This window comes from Capricornis sumatraensis, chromosome 2 (assembly GCF_032405125.1).
Source record: "Capricornis sumatraensis isolate serow.1 chromosome 2, serow.2, whole genome shotgun sequence".
NCBI classification, from domain to species: domain Eukaryota; kingdom Metazoa; phylum Chordata; class Mammalia; order Artiodactyla; family Bovidae; genus Capricornis; species Capricornis sumatraensis.
This window is the reverse complement of record NC_091070.1, coordinates 74,184,062-74,199,001: the sequence shown is the minus strand read 5'-3', so window position 1 is coordinate 74,199,001 and position 14,940 is coordinate 74,184,062. Positions and strand designations below refer to the sequence as shown.

The following is a 14,940-nucleotide window of genomic DNA, read 5'->3' as shown; positions in this document are numbered from 1 at the left end:
CTTGGACAAATGGTGCCAGTGGACTTCCTTGATGCAAGGTTCCCACAGACTTTGAATTCGTTTTAAAAAAAAACCTGTGAAGTGCGATAAATTGAGGTATGCCTTTATGTCCTCTGCTGTACTTGCAAGCCTCTTTTATGCAGTGTAGAGCTGTTGTATTTTTATGTGTGCTAAGGAAAAAATTAGGCTCTTTTGCTTTTTGTATTTTCTGTTTATTATTTTTATTTTTTGTCTAGGTATTTAAGAGATTATGGCATCTGAAACCCACAATGTTAAAAAACGCAACTTTTGTAATAATACTGAGGATCATTCCATTGATCTTCCTAGAAAAAGGATCTCTAATTTCACTAATAAGAACATGAAGGAGGTAAGTCCATGGTTTCTAGAATTAAGACAGTATCTCAGTCTGTTTAGATAGCCACAACATTATACCAGACACTGGATGGCTCATAAACAACAGAAATTATTTCTCACAGTTTTAGGGGCTGAGAAGTCCCAGATCATGGCCATAGCAGAGTTGGTATCTAATAAGTGTCTACTTCCTGATTCGTAGATAGCTGTCATCTACCTCCTCACATGTGAAGGAGAGAGAGAGAGAATTCTCTACTCTCTTTTATAAGGACACAAATCCTGTTCATGGGGTTTTACCCTCATGAGCTAATCACCTCCTGAAAGCCCTCCCTCTTAATACCATCACTCTGGGAAGAGGGTGGTTTAGGGTTTGAACATAAGAACTTCAGGGAAGCATAGTCATTCAGTTTGATACAGTTTAAACAGTTAAGTCTATGGGTAGTTCTGAGTAGATGGGAGGGGGATAGTTTTGCTTAATCTGCCAAAATTAGGTAGAATTAATAAAAAATTGAAATCTGTTTATATTCCAAAATCTAAAAACTTTTTTGCCACTATATTGTTTTGATATGATACAATTTAAATAGTTTAATTTTAGAGGAATCACAGAAGTGCTTTTTGTTCACCATTGCAAGGCTCGTTAGCACTGATAAAATTTCTTAAAACCATATTAAAATTCAACCCATTTATTTAGCACCCTGCCTATCTAATATATGACTAGTAGCATGGAAACTAGTCAGATAGATATGTTGCACTGTCAAAAATACCTACAGTGTTGTTGTAACTAATAATTGAAAGTACAGCATCAATACAGTGAATAGCTTTATCTGAAAAGTTTAACTTGAATTTCAGACTCGTTGACATCAATCACAAAGTTTACATAGCTTCGTTAAATAACTTAAATATGCTGCAACTCTCTACTTGTGTTTTTCAGGTTAAGAAATCTCCAAAACAGTTGGCTGCTTACATAACTAGGTAAGAACTTCTTTGAAATTTGTGGGAAACAGCAAATATTGAAAGCTGGATAAGAGTGAAAATAGGAGGAAAAAATACTGTGTTTTAGTATGATAATTTATTGTCAAGCAACTCCTTTGTGCCAAACACTGTGCTAAACATACCAGTATAAGATAGGTAGGTACCATTACACTAAACAGGTGATGAGTTAAAAAAAAAAAAAAGATTTTGGCTTTCTTTAGGGTTATACACCCAGAAGGTGGTAAAGACGGCATTTACTTTCAGGTCTGCTGAACTCCAAAGGCACTTTCCATTAAACCACTGTTTTTCAAAGTATGATCTGGGACCCTGGAGGTCCCTAAAACCCTTTCAAGGAGTTTATGACATCAAAACTGTCTTCATAACAATGCATATGTGTTAAGTCACTTCAGTCATGTCCCTATGACTCCTTGTGACCCTATGGAGTATCGCTTGCCAGGCTCCTCTGTCCATGGGATTCTTCAGGCAAGAGTACTGGAGTGGGTTGCCATTTCCTCCTCCAGGGAAAAATACTAAGACATTATTAACCTTCATTTTCACTCTGTTCCAAGTGTACAGTAGAGTTTTCCAGAGGCTGCATGATATAAGATATTGAATGCAGAAACAGATATGAGGATCCAGCTGTTATCTGTTAAACCAGATATTAGAGATTTTGCACAAATGCAGAACAGTGCCATTCTTTTCACTATATTTTTTGTTTTAGAAAATAAGGGATTTTTAAAAATATTCTATATAATATGTAATGAGTTTATCATTTTTTAATTAATTAACAAATTTTATGTTTTAATTTCTGATTCATCAAATATCAGTAGATACTGCTCACAAAAATTTTTTTTGAGACCTCAGTAATTTGAGTGCAAAGCATCCTGAGGCCAAAACGTTTGAGAGCCACTCTATTAAACCGTGAGATGTGCTCTCTATTGTTTTATCTTATTCAAACAAATTAAATATATTTCAGCTTAATCAAAATAAGTTTTCTCTTTTATATTAAAGTACATGTTCAGACTTGCATGATTCAAACTTGCATAATTGTGTCACCATGTTAGAAAAAGATTAGGTAAATAGAAATTGTTTTAATTTTCATACTTTGTGAATGCCTTATAACATTATATTTTAAAGGAATTTAGTTATTATGATGCTTCCTTTTCTTTTGGTACAAAGTATCATCCTTTTCATTGCTTTCCAGATAGTTTATAATTTCCCTTTTATTTTTCTCTTCAATTTAAGACTTAAGATTTTTTTAAATTATTCTGCTTCTAATTTTAGTAGATAGTGATCACAGAATGTGGCCTACTAAGTCTGTCTCTTAAAAACTTTTAAAGCTTTTCATATGATTCTTTATCATTTAAGAAAATCAATTCTTTTTACAGAACAGTTGGACAAGCTGTGAAAAGCCCAGATAAACTACGTAAGGTGATCTATAGAAGAAAGAAAGTTCATCATCCTATTCAAAATCCTTGTTACAGAAAAAAGCAGTCCCCTAAAAGTGGGGGCTGTGTCATGGCAAATAAAGAAAATGAACTGGCTTGTGCAGGGCACCTCCCTGAAAAATTACGGCATGAGAGTCGAACATATTTGATTAACTCCAGTGATTCTGGTTCTTCACAGACAGAAAGCCCATCATCAAAATATAGTGGCTTTTTTTCTGAGGTAAGTCATTTATATATACTTAACTTTTTTTTTTCATTATTGACTTTTTCCTTCCTGTGGTCTACGAGTAAAATAATTCACTGTTTATTGGGTTCAGACTATTTGAGAGATTTTAACTCCCTGCAACAGTTTTCTAGATTAACCAAATTTGAATCTGTTGTTTATTCCGTTTTTCTAAGTTAGGGATATCTGAGATGAAATGAAATGATTGACAAGCTGCTATAAATTTCCAGAATGGTAAGTTAGCCAGTAGAGATTTAAAGAAAGGGAAGAGATCAGAAATCTTGCATAAAAAGTAGGCCACAGAGCCAGTTATCCAGGCACATTTTGCTGGACTGTCAAAATTGCCATTGGAAACTTTGTTTAGCTCTTCTGGCTCAGGCAAAGTTAGTTGTTTGAACAGGCTTATGGGAATTGTTTTGGGTAATAGAAATGTTCTAAAACTGGACTGTGGTGATGGTTGCACAACTCTATGCGTAAATTTATTTAAAATCTTTGAATTACTTACTTTCAATATGTGAGTTTTATGGTATGTAAATTATAACTCAGGAAAACAAATTTTTTTAAAATGGTCATTTGAAAGAATGATTTGATGAAAAATTTATAAACACATAAGTTTAAAATAATCATTATGTTTATTGTATATGTTGTAGAAAATAAACCTAAAGGAAACAATTATCCATAAACTCAACATCTATAGATAGCAGTGTTAAATTTTTGATGTATCTTTTCATATTATACATATTGTTCGATAACTTGGTTTTTATGTTTCATTTTTAATATTTTTCCATGTAATTAGATAACATTTGTACAGTTTTCCGTTCCAGTTTTACTGAGATATAATTGACATACAGCATTGGGTATACATTTAATTATGTGAGTTAAATATGTCATGAAGTGATCACCACATTAAGTTTAGCAAACATTCATCATGTATAGATACAAAATTTTAGAAATGGAAAAAGAAGTTTTTTCCTTGTGATGAGATCTCAGGATTTGCTCCCTTAACAGCTTTTATATATAACACACAGCAGTGTTCATTGTAGTTGCCAAATCATACATTACATTGCTAGTACTTGGAGCTAGAAGTTTGTACCTTTGACTGTCTTCATGCAGTTCCCCCTCAACCACTCATGCATGCCTCTGAGAAATCTGATCTTTTTCTGTGAGTTTATTTCTTTATGAGTTCAGTTCAGTTGCTCACTCGTGTCTGACTCTTTGCGACCCCACGGACCCCAAAGAAGAGAAAAGGACCTCAGGGAGACCCCAGGCCTCCCTGTCCATCACCAACTCCCAGAGTTTACCCAAACTCACGTCCATTGAGTTGGTGATGCCTTCCAACCATCTCATCCTCTCTTGTTCCCTTCTCCTGCCTTCAATCCGTCCCAGCATCAGGTCTTTTCAAATGAGTCAGCTCTTCGCATCAGGTGGCCAAAGTACTGGAGTTTCAGCTTCAACATCCGTCCTTCCAGTGAACACCCAGGACTGATCTCCTTTAGGATGGACTGGTTGGATCTCCTTGTAGTCCAAGGGACTCTCAAGAGTCTTCTCCAACACCACAGTTTGAAAGCATCAATTCTTCGGCACTCAGCTTTCTTTATAGTCCAACTCTCACATTCATACATGACTACTGGAAAAACCATAGCCTTGACTAGATGGACCTTTGTTGGTAAAGTAATGTCTCTGCTTTTGAATATGTTGTCTAGGTTTGTCATAACTTTCCTTCCAAGGAGTAAGTGTCTTTTAATTTCATGGCTGCAGTCACCATCTGCAGTGATTTTGGAGCCCAAAAACAAAGTCTGACACTGTTTCCCCATCTATTTCCCATGAAGTGATGGGACCAGATGCCAAGATCTTCGTTTTCTGAATGTTGAGCTTTAAGCCAGCTTTTTCACTCTCCACTTTCACTTTCATCAAGAGGCTCTTTAGTTCTTCACTTTTTGCTATAAGGGTGGTGTCATCTGCATATCTGAGGTGATTGATATTTCTCCCAGCAATCTTGATCCCAGCTTGTGCTTCATCCAGCCCAGCATTTCTCATGATGTACTCTGGCATATAAGTTAAATAAGCAGGGTGACAATATATAGCCTTGACGTACTCCTTTTCCTATTTGGAACCTGTCTGTTTGTTGTTCCATGTCCAGTTCTAACTGTTGCTTCCTGACCTGCATACAGATTTCTCAAGAGACAGGTCAGGTGGTCTGGTATTCCCATCTCTTTCAGAAATGGGAATTTATGAGTTTATGCATTTGTTTTATATATAATAGACATACAACGCTGTGTTCCTGATATATAACGTAGTGGTTTGATATTGCTGTATATGTTGAAATGATCACCACAGTAAATCTGGTTATCATCTGTCACCGTATAAACTGTGATTTGGTAAACTTAGTATTGTTTGTCTCTGACATGACAGTTTGAAAAATATTTTTTGTGGCATACAAGCAAAAAACCTTTATATTAAAATCATCATAAGTATGTAGATGAATAAAAATGAGCATCATGTGTAGGGTAATAATTACAAGTAAATAATGTGAAAGAACAGTAAAAAAGTGTTACTAAAACCATAATAAAATGATAACAAAAAATGTTACATTATTCCATTTGTCAGTGAAAATGTTCTTGTAAAAATAAGACCCTGGCGTAATGGAAAGTTAGTAATGCTAGGAGAGGTGAAGTGTCTATAGTATCTGTGAGAAAAGAGCAAGCAAGGAGAATTTGACTTAGTAGTGAATTTTCATGAGCCCTGGAGAAACAGGTGGTACCTAAACCTTAGTGTTAAAATTGAGAATCACTGTCTTATTAATTCATTCACAAATATTTATTTGATGGCTCCCTGCTATGCAGGGTATTCTGAGGCTCTGAGAAACAGATTGGGGTGAAAAACAGACACTGCCCCTTCTTTCATGTAGTTAATAGAAGTGATGAAACCAACACAGATTAGAAAACCAAAGAAACTACATACCCTGAAGAAAAAGAACATGTGTAACTATATGATCCAAAAATATGGCCTAGATTGGGACCTGCATTGGATCCTCAATTGAACTGAGGCAGTAAACATTCTTAGTGAAAATGCCTTTGTGTGTGTGTGTGTGAAAATGCCTTAAAAAAAAAAAAAAGCTTCAGTTGGACATCTGTATTAGTGCCACATTTTTTTTAGTGTGGCATATTTAAAGGCCCCCCTTTTACTTAGCTCCCATTTTGACTACTCTCCACAAACCTTCATTAACCCTGTGCTTAACTAATAGGTTTATTAGTTGTTCTTTTGTTGTTTCAGACTTTTTTTCCTGATTGGCTAGTGCCTTCTCTGAAAACCTAAATTTAAAAGTGATGCTATATTATTTTGTCAAAGTTCAAATATACACAACCTTTTCATCCAACAGGTGCACTCCTAGGTACATACCCAAAAGAATTGAAAAGTCCACACAGATACTTATCAGGTACTCATAACACTTTTTAATAGCCCCTAGTGGAAACTATCCTGACTATGGATAAATAAAATCTCATAGGCCATATAATAGAATATTACTTGATCATTAAAAAGGAGTAAAATCCCAATATATGCTACACTCTATATAAATCTTGAAAACATCTGTATGAAAGAAGCCACACATTAAAGAAGGTCATATATTATATGATTCAGTTTATGTGAATCATCCCAATTAGGTACAGCTTAGTTGGTAAAGAATCTGCCTGCAATGCAGGAGACCCTGGGTTGATTCCTGGGTCGGGAAGATTTACTGGAGAAGGGATAGGCTACCCACTCCACTATTCTTGAGCTTCCCTGCTGGCTCAGCTGGTAAGGCATCCACCTGGAATGTGGGAGACCTGGGTTCGATCCCTGGGTTAAGAAGATTCCCCGGAGAAGAGAAAGGCTACCCATTCCAGTATTCTGGCCTAGAGAATTCCATGGACTATAGAGTCCATGCAAGGGGTTAGACACAACTGAGCGACTTTCACTTTCATAGAGACACAAAATAGACTAATAGCTGTGAATAGCTGGAGAGAGGGGAGGATGGAGTCCAGGGTTTCTTTTGGAAGTGATGAGAAGGTTCTAAAATTCATTATGGTGGTGCTTGCATAACGCTGTGAATGTACTAAAAATTACTGAGTTGTGCATTTCAAATGGGTAACTTTATGTTATATGAATTGTGTCTTAATCTGTTATTGAAAAAAAAATTGGATCTAGCTATTCCAGCTCTAAAAGTAATCCTATGGAAGCTTTTGTACAAGTGTACATATTTACATACATAAGGTGTTCATTGATGCAGTTTTAGTAGGGAGATAGCAGAATCAGTCAAAAATTGTGGTTCATAAAGACTGGCCAATATGTAATTGTTTCTTAAAAATGAGACTGATTTATGTGTTGTTGTTTTTTTCCTTCAAAAAGTGTTTTAATTTCGCATTTTGATACATACTACATCTGGAGTTTAAGTTTTTTTATGTTAGGAAGTAGTGTCAACATTCATTGTTTTCCAAATGGATATTCAATTTATCTGATCTATTAAATTTTTTTTTAAATTATATTTATGTGATGTGTGTCATAAATGGTTAATTGTATATACATTTGTCTGTATCTGAAGTACCTTTAAAATGTTAATATTTGTCTACCTTCTTGTCAGTGTCACACTGTTTCAATTGCTTTGGTTTTCTAATATATTTTGAAGATGTTGTTTAGTAACTAAGTCATGTCTGATTCATTTGCAACCCAGTGGACTGTAGCCCACTAGGCTCTTCTGTCCATGCAATTTTCCAGGCAAGGATAGTGAAGTGGGTTGCCATTTCCTTCTCTAGTGATCTATGTTTTGATTTTGAAAAATCTTTCATATTATTTAAGTGAAAAAACAAAGTTTTCAAAAATATAGATATTAGAATATTTTAATTTTTTACCTGCCTAATTTGTCTTTGTCTAGAAAGTGGTTTGAAAGATACTTACCAGTATGTTAACAGTGATTACTTCCCAGGAGTTAAATAAATATTTTTGTGGATAAGTAGAAAATACTTACTTTATAAAGTTTTATGCTACTTGAACTTTTTGCAACAGGAATATGTTCAGTTCAGTTCAGTTCAGTTCAGTTCAGTCGCTCAGTCGTGTCCGACTCTTTGTGACGCCATGAATCGCAGCACACCAGGCCTCCCTGTCCATCACCAACTCCCGGAGTTCACCCAAACTCATGTGCATCAAGTCGGTGATGCCATCCAGCCATCTCATCCTCGGTCGTCCCCTTCTCCTCCTGCCCCCAATCCCTCCCAGCATCGGGGTCTTTTCCAATGAGTCAACTCTTCGCATGAGGTGGCCAAAGTATTGGAGTTTCAGCCTCAGCATCAGTCCTTCCAATGAACAGCCAGGACTGATCTCCTTTAGGATGGACTGGTTGGATCTCCTTGCAGTCCAAGGGACTCTCAAGAGTCTTCTCCAACACCACAGTTCAAAAGCATCAATTCTTCCACACTCAGCTTTCTTCAGAGTCCAACTCTTACATCCATACATGACCACTGGAAAAACCATAGCCTTAACTAGATGGACTCTGGTGGCAAAGTAATGTCTCTGCTTTTGAATATGCCATCTAGGTTGGTCATAACTTTCCTTCCAAGGAGTAAGCGTCTTTTAATTTCATGGCTGCAGTCACCATCTGCAGTGATTCTGGAGCCCCAAAAAATAAAGTCTGATACTATTTCTACTGTTTCCCCATCTATTTCCCATGAAGTGATGGGACCAGATGCCATGATCTTTGTTTTCTGAATGTTGAGCTCTAAGCCAACTTTTTCACTCTCCTCTTTCACTCTCATCAAGAGGCTTTTTAGTTCCTCTTCACTTCTGCCATAAGGGTGGTGTCATCTGCATATCTGAGGTTATTGATATTTCTCCCGGCAATCTTGATTCCAGCTTGTGCTTCTTACAGTCCAGTGTTTCTCATGATATACTGTGCACATAAGTTAAATAAGCAGGGTGATACACAGCCTTGACGTACTCCTTTTCCTATTTGGAACCAGTCTGTTGTTCCATGTCCAGTTCTAACTGTTGCTTCCTGACCTGCATACAGATTTCTCAAGAGACAGGTCAGGTGGTCTGGTATTCCCATCTCTTTCAGAATTTTCCACAGTTTCTTGTGATCCACACAGTCAAAGGCTTTGGCATAGTCAATAAAGCAGAAATAGATGTTTTTCTGGAACTCTCTTGCTTTTTTGATGATCCAGGAATGTGTTACCTTAATTATATAGAAAAAAAGGAATGAATTTAAATCTTGTCATAAAACTGAATTTTTGTGATCCCCTATTCATCCTATTTAGTTGATAATGACTAGCCTGTATGGTTACCTTTTCCTTTAATTCACATTATAAATTAAATCCTAGGTCTGTAGGTAAGTAAAAATATTTATTCTATGAATTATTGAAATTTAAAAGGAAATAGTAACAAATAAGAAAAAGTATTGATAAAAAATTAACAGGTTCTAAATTGTTTCAAGTCATTTTACTATGTTCACTGCAATATTTCTTTTTGTGGGCCAGTGAAAGGAATCACCTTTGCTTAATTTTAAAAATGTTTACCAGAATAATTTCATTGAGGAAGATGATTCTATGTTATACCTCGATGTGCTTTTTAACAAATTAGGTTACTGCCTTTCAGGTTTCTCAGGACCATGAAACAATGGCACAGGTTTTGTTCAGCAGGAATTTGAGACTGAATGTAGCTTTAACTTTCTGGAGAAAGAGAAGTATTAGTGAACTTGTAGCATATTTAGTAAGGTAAGTGTGACCCTTAATGGTTTTGTTCAGTAAAAGTAATTTCCAATGTATTACCTCTTTTTATGTTATACTGGTTAAAATTTTAAACTTCCTATGCTTAGCTTCATAGTGACAATATGTTTTAAATTATATTTATCTACAGTCTAAGCGACCAAAATACAGAAAGCCATTTGTTTTATCATATTGAACAAACGTTTTACTTTCTCTGACTAAGATTCTTATCTATAAAATTAAGAGATACCATTATGCAAAACCAACCTTTTCAAAAATTTCCTTTCAGTAAAAATTGTAACCATTACCTTCTCACTGTATTTGTCTCTGCAAAGGCTACCTTGGTGAGGCCTTCCTTGACCACCTTACTGAATATGTATATTTTTTCACACTGTCCCTCTTTTCCGTTTTATTTTTCCCCATAGCACTTCTCACCATCGGCTGCTTCATGTGCTTCACTTGTTTATTGTCTGTTGCTGCCCTCTCCACCCCTCCTCCCATACTCACACATGCGTTGAAATACAAGCCCTGTCTCTCTGTTCACTGCTGTATCCCTAACACTTGACTCACCATAGACACTCAGATCATTTGTTGAGTGAGTAAATTTCTCGAAAGCAGTGTGGTGGTTATAATATGAAAGGAAATAAGGAAATCAGCTCTCTAAGCAGCTTTGTTCCCACAGGATAGAGGACCTTGGAGTTGTGGTAGATTGCCTTCCCGTGCTCACCAATAGGTAAGAAGACTGTTTTTCAGAAAAAAAGGAAGTTTAAAGAACAGCATACAACCTGTTCATATTTTTATAACTTAGTATTTATTTATTTTAGTTTACAGGAGGAAAAACAGTATATCTCACTTGGCTGCTGTGTAGATTTGTTGCCTCTAGTAAAGTCACTACTTAAAAGCAGATTTGAAGAGTAAGTGCCAATCTGAATCTCAATTCATTTTTCCCTTTCAACATCCCTGATTTTGTGCCTTACAAGTACATAATGGTAGATTGAGCTCCCTGAGACATACATGGTTTCTGTTTTAAGAATATAGACTGACTGAAGAACAGTTAGAAAACTATCCATAAACATGTTGCATAAAATACAGTTTGGTGAAAGTAGTGAAAAATTAATTTTTAAAGGTATATCTGTGTGTTTTTTAATCAGTGTGTATGCATTTTTTGAGGTCGGTAGAGTATCATCTTTTATGAAGGCTTCTTGGATGAAAACACTTGAATTTTGTAACAAAATGTCATTTCAGATATATAATAGTTGGTTTAAACTGGCTTCAAGCAGTCATAAAAAGGTGGTGGTCAGAACTATCATCCAAAACAGAAGTTGTGAACGATGGGTGAGTATACCTTTAAAGATAAACTCATGTTACTAAAGACTTTTTTTCAGGAAATTTTATTTTATGATTATCTGTTGTTCATTTGCTAAGTTGTATCCAACTCTTTGCAACCCCATGGACTGCAGCACTCCAGGCTTCCCTGGTCTTCACTGTATCTCAGAGTTTGCTCAAACGCATGTCAGTGATGCCATCCAACCATCTCATCCTCTGTCACCCGCTTCTCCTGCCTTTAGTCTTTCCCAGCATCAGGGTCTTTTCCAGTGAGTTGGTCCTTCACATCAAGTGGCCAGAGTATTGGAGCTTCAGCTTCAACATCAGTCCTTCCAGTGAATAGTCCTTTGGTATTGACTGGTTTGATCTCCTTGCTGTCCAAGGGACTCTCAAGAGTTTTTTCCAGCACCACAGTTCGAAAGCATCAGTTCTTTGGTGCTCAGCCTTCTTTATGGTACACCTCTGACACCCGTACACAACAACTATTGGAAAAACCATAGCTTTGACCGTATAGACCTTTGTTAGCAAAGTGATGTCTCTGTTTTTTAATATACTGTCTAGGTTTGTCATTGCTTGTCGTCCAAGGAGCAAGTATCTTTTAATTTCTTGGGCTGCAGTCACAATCCTCAATGATTCTGGAGCCCAAGAAAATAAACTCTACCACTGTTTCCACTTTTTCTCCATCTATTTGCCGTGAAGTATTGGGACCAGATGCCATGATCTTAGTTTTTTGAATGTTGAATTTTAAGCCAGCTTTTTCACTCTCCTCATTTACTTTCATCAAGAGGATTTTTAGTTCCTTTTTGCTTTCTGCCATTAGAGTGGTATCATCTGCGTATCTAAGGTTGTTTCTTCTGGCAATCTTGATTCCAGAAGCCTGTGATTCATGTAGCCTGGCATTGTGCATGATGTGCTCTGCATAGAAGTTAAATAAGCAGGGTGACAGTATACAGCCTTGACATACTCCTTTTCCAGTTTTGAACCAGTCTGTTTTTCCATGTCCGGTTCAAAATGCTGCTTCTTGACCTGCATACAGCTTTCTAAGAAGGGAGGTAAGGTGGTCTAGTATTCTCATCTCTTAAAGAATTGTCCCCAGTTTGTTGTAATCCATACAGTTAAAGGCTTTAGCATAGTCAGTGAAGCAGACTGTCAGTATATAATACTTATTCTCTTCATTTTCAGAGAAATAATAAATTGGGATACTATTCATATTTGGAATGTTACATTTGAAAGTTGAATTCCAGAGCCCAGTAACCCCCTGTGTCTATTGTTCTGGCAGAGCCATACCCTTTTGGAAGGCAAAGGCACAGACTTACATCCATTATATATATTTTGGGAGGCAAAAGCACAGACTTATATCCATTTTAAAGGAGTGAGAGAGACAAAACCTTTATATCCATCATAAAGGAGTGAGAGAGAGAAAAAGAGATGACCTTTGGTGGAGTAAAATTGAGACCCAGGAGTGGAGTCATCCTGTCCTATGGCTCTCTGGACCAGATTGCCAAAGGACATTAACATAAGAATCCAGTATGGATGATTACAGTTCTAAAAACTGAATTATAATCATAGTTTGAGTATTGCCTTGATGTGAAAGTGTGTGGGTGTTCTCCCAAAGGAGCCAGATTATCATGAAACTACAAAAAAATATATGTATATATCCCAAAAGTTTCCTCTCAGTCCATAATTTGCTTTCTAGGCTCTCAGGATTTCCCCACTTCATACCCAAGAACTGGATGTCCAAATGTCCCAAATGCCTCATTGTTTTCTTACTTGCTTTAACACCTGAGTAACCTTTAATTCCATGATTGAATGTACTAGTTTAAAGAGTTGCTTGACTTCAAATGGTATAATTTTATCCTGAAGAAGACTTGAAAATTTTAAAGCTGTTTTCATTAAGTATATTAGCTACCAAAGTCTATAAACTTATTATATTTGTATTTTTCTTCTTTTTTCTCCTAGAAATATTCAGATTTTAAAACAGCAATTAAGTGGGTTGTGGGAGCAGGAAAACCATCTTACTTTGGTTCCAGGATATACTGGTAATATAGCCAAGGTAATCTACATTTAAGCTTAACTAAAAATTCGGAATAATGTAATAGTATTATGCAATCATAAATGAACTCATTTGAATGTCTAGTTAAATACTACTCTAATAAGATCTAAAGTCAGTTTCATATTTATAAACAGGTACAGTATTTAAGGTACTCTGGATATGAATGTCATATGAATATGAATATGACTTTGGCAAGGAACACAAGAATTAGTCATTGAATGTGTTTCATATACAGCCATAAATATGTGCTAGTAGGTATTTAATGACCTTGCTCCAATTACAGAAAAATATTTGGAAAAAAGTTAAGAACCCAGGTTAGGAAGGCATCTGAAATGGCAGTGATATTCAGGGAGCAAGGGGTGAGGAACGTAGTCAAATAGTTTGGGAGTATTTTTAACTTGGCTTTTGCTAATGCTATACTTTTAGGGGAAAGTTAAGTTGTTCAAATCACAGTATGAATTTGACATCATTCTTTATTGATTTACTTGATCTTAAGGAAAAAGTATTTTGGAATTTAATATTTAAACTCTAGAAAACATTGATAGTTAAAATATAATTGCAAAGTAAATCATTGTTAAAATATATGTCCACCCTTATTTTGGGCCTACTGCTATCATATAAGTGGGCATTAAGCCAGAAATATAAAAACTTCCTCTGGTTTAAAAAAATATCGTATTCTTAAAAAAAGAATTTATGTCTTGGACTGACTTATAAAATTTTTCTTGAAATACTTTCGTGAAAGGAAGGATAATCTTGTATCAAGCAAATATGTTATACCAGTGTGTATAATTTTACTCTGTAGAATTCTTAATGATGAAAACTTTATGAACAGAATCAATTTCCTAAAGTTTTTAAATTATTATTTTATTTGCTGTTCTTTTCTTAACAGGAGGGAAAATGAAGTAAAAATTGATAGAAAATAGAATACATGATTCGTGAATACATAATCACGTTATTCTGAAAGTACCTTGTATTCTTAGTAGTAGACTGAAAGATTATTTCTTTAGAAATTTGCAAGGTACTATATTTGTTATTACAAACAATACTGAGTGATTAAAAGTTCTGTGAAGTTCCTTAAGCTATGATAAAAGCTCCTTAACAATATTAAACCCTCACTGTAATTTTTTGAGGGTAGAAACCAGAATGGCCGTCATCAAGCTGGCCTGGCATTTATATAGCACTGAAGGAACTGCTGTGAATGATGTAATGATCTTGCTTAGCTATAAAGGCAGAGTTGTTTGATAACAGAAACTAGAACATTCCCTAAGCACTTTGCAAAGACTTCCTGAGCACATGCTGTGTGCTACCAAAATGCAGATAAAATGTTGAGTAGGGCAGATCTTTTGCACTCAAAGGGTCACTAAGGCAAAAGAAGTGACAAAAAGGGAGAAGAAAATGGGGTGTGTATATGTGTATTTACAGTACTGGCTAATGAAATGTTTCTGTTTTATTCTCTAAGGATGTAGATGCTTATTTATTACAGTTGCATTGAAAGACTTCATCTATAGCATTTGGCTATTCAAAACATCCTTGGACTATATGATTTCCCCAAAAATATCTCATCTGAGAACTGTGAACTATGGAAGAAATCAAAACCATTTTTCCTTTAAAGAAACGTATGATGAAACCACTAATGAAATGCTACCGATCTGCTTCACATTGAAGTGGAAAAGATCCAAAAGGAGCAGCTTCAGCTTCAATGAGGTGAAAGTGCACTACGGAGATTGTTCACCTCTGCTGCGTTTGGGATTTATATGGTTATATGGTAACATTGTTTAAGAACTACTGGGTCTTAATGCAATCCTGCATAAGAATATAATTTATACTATGTGA

General features: G+C 35.7%; 1 protein-coding gene across 1 annotated transcript; it reads left to right on the top strand.

The window, feature by feature from the left end:
* Positions 1–250: 250 nt before the first annotated feature.
* Positions 251–14,599, top strand: KATNBL1 (katanin regulatory subunit B1 like 1). The gene is made up of 9 exons (XM_068966511.1): positions 251–367; positions 1,283–1,323; positions 2,712–2,991; positions 9,619–9,737; positions 10,411–10,461; positions 10,553–10,642; positions 10,974–11,063; positions 13,014–13,107; positions 14,567–14,599. Exons 1-9 carry the CDS (start codon positions 251–253, stop codon positions 14,597–14,599), a joined length of 915 nt encoding a protein of 304 aa, XP_068822612.1.
* Positions 14,600–14,940: the final 341 nt, after the last annotated feature.

Bases quoted from the DNA above. Each gene is read 5' to 3' on its own strand.
- KATNBL1 (XM_068966511.1), top strand. From the start codon at position 251: ATGGCATCTGAAACCCACAATGTTAAAAAACGCAACTTTTGTAATAAT. The intron at 1,324-2,711 runs GTAAGAACTTCT...TTCTTTTTACAG, and splicing joins TTGGCTGCTTACATAACTAG to AACAGTTGGACAAGCTGTGA. The intron at 9,738-10,410 runs GTAAGTGTGACC...TTGTTCCCACAG, and splicing joins CTTGTAGCATATTTAGTAAG to GATAGAGGACCTTGGAGTTG.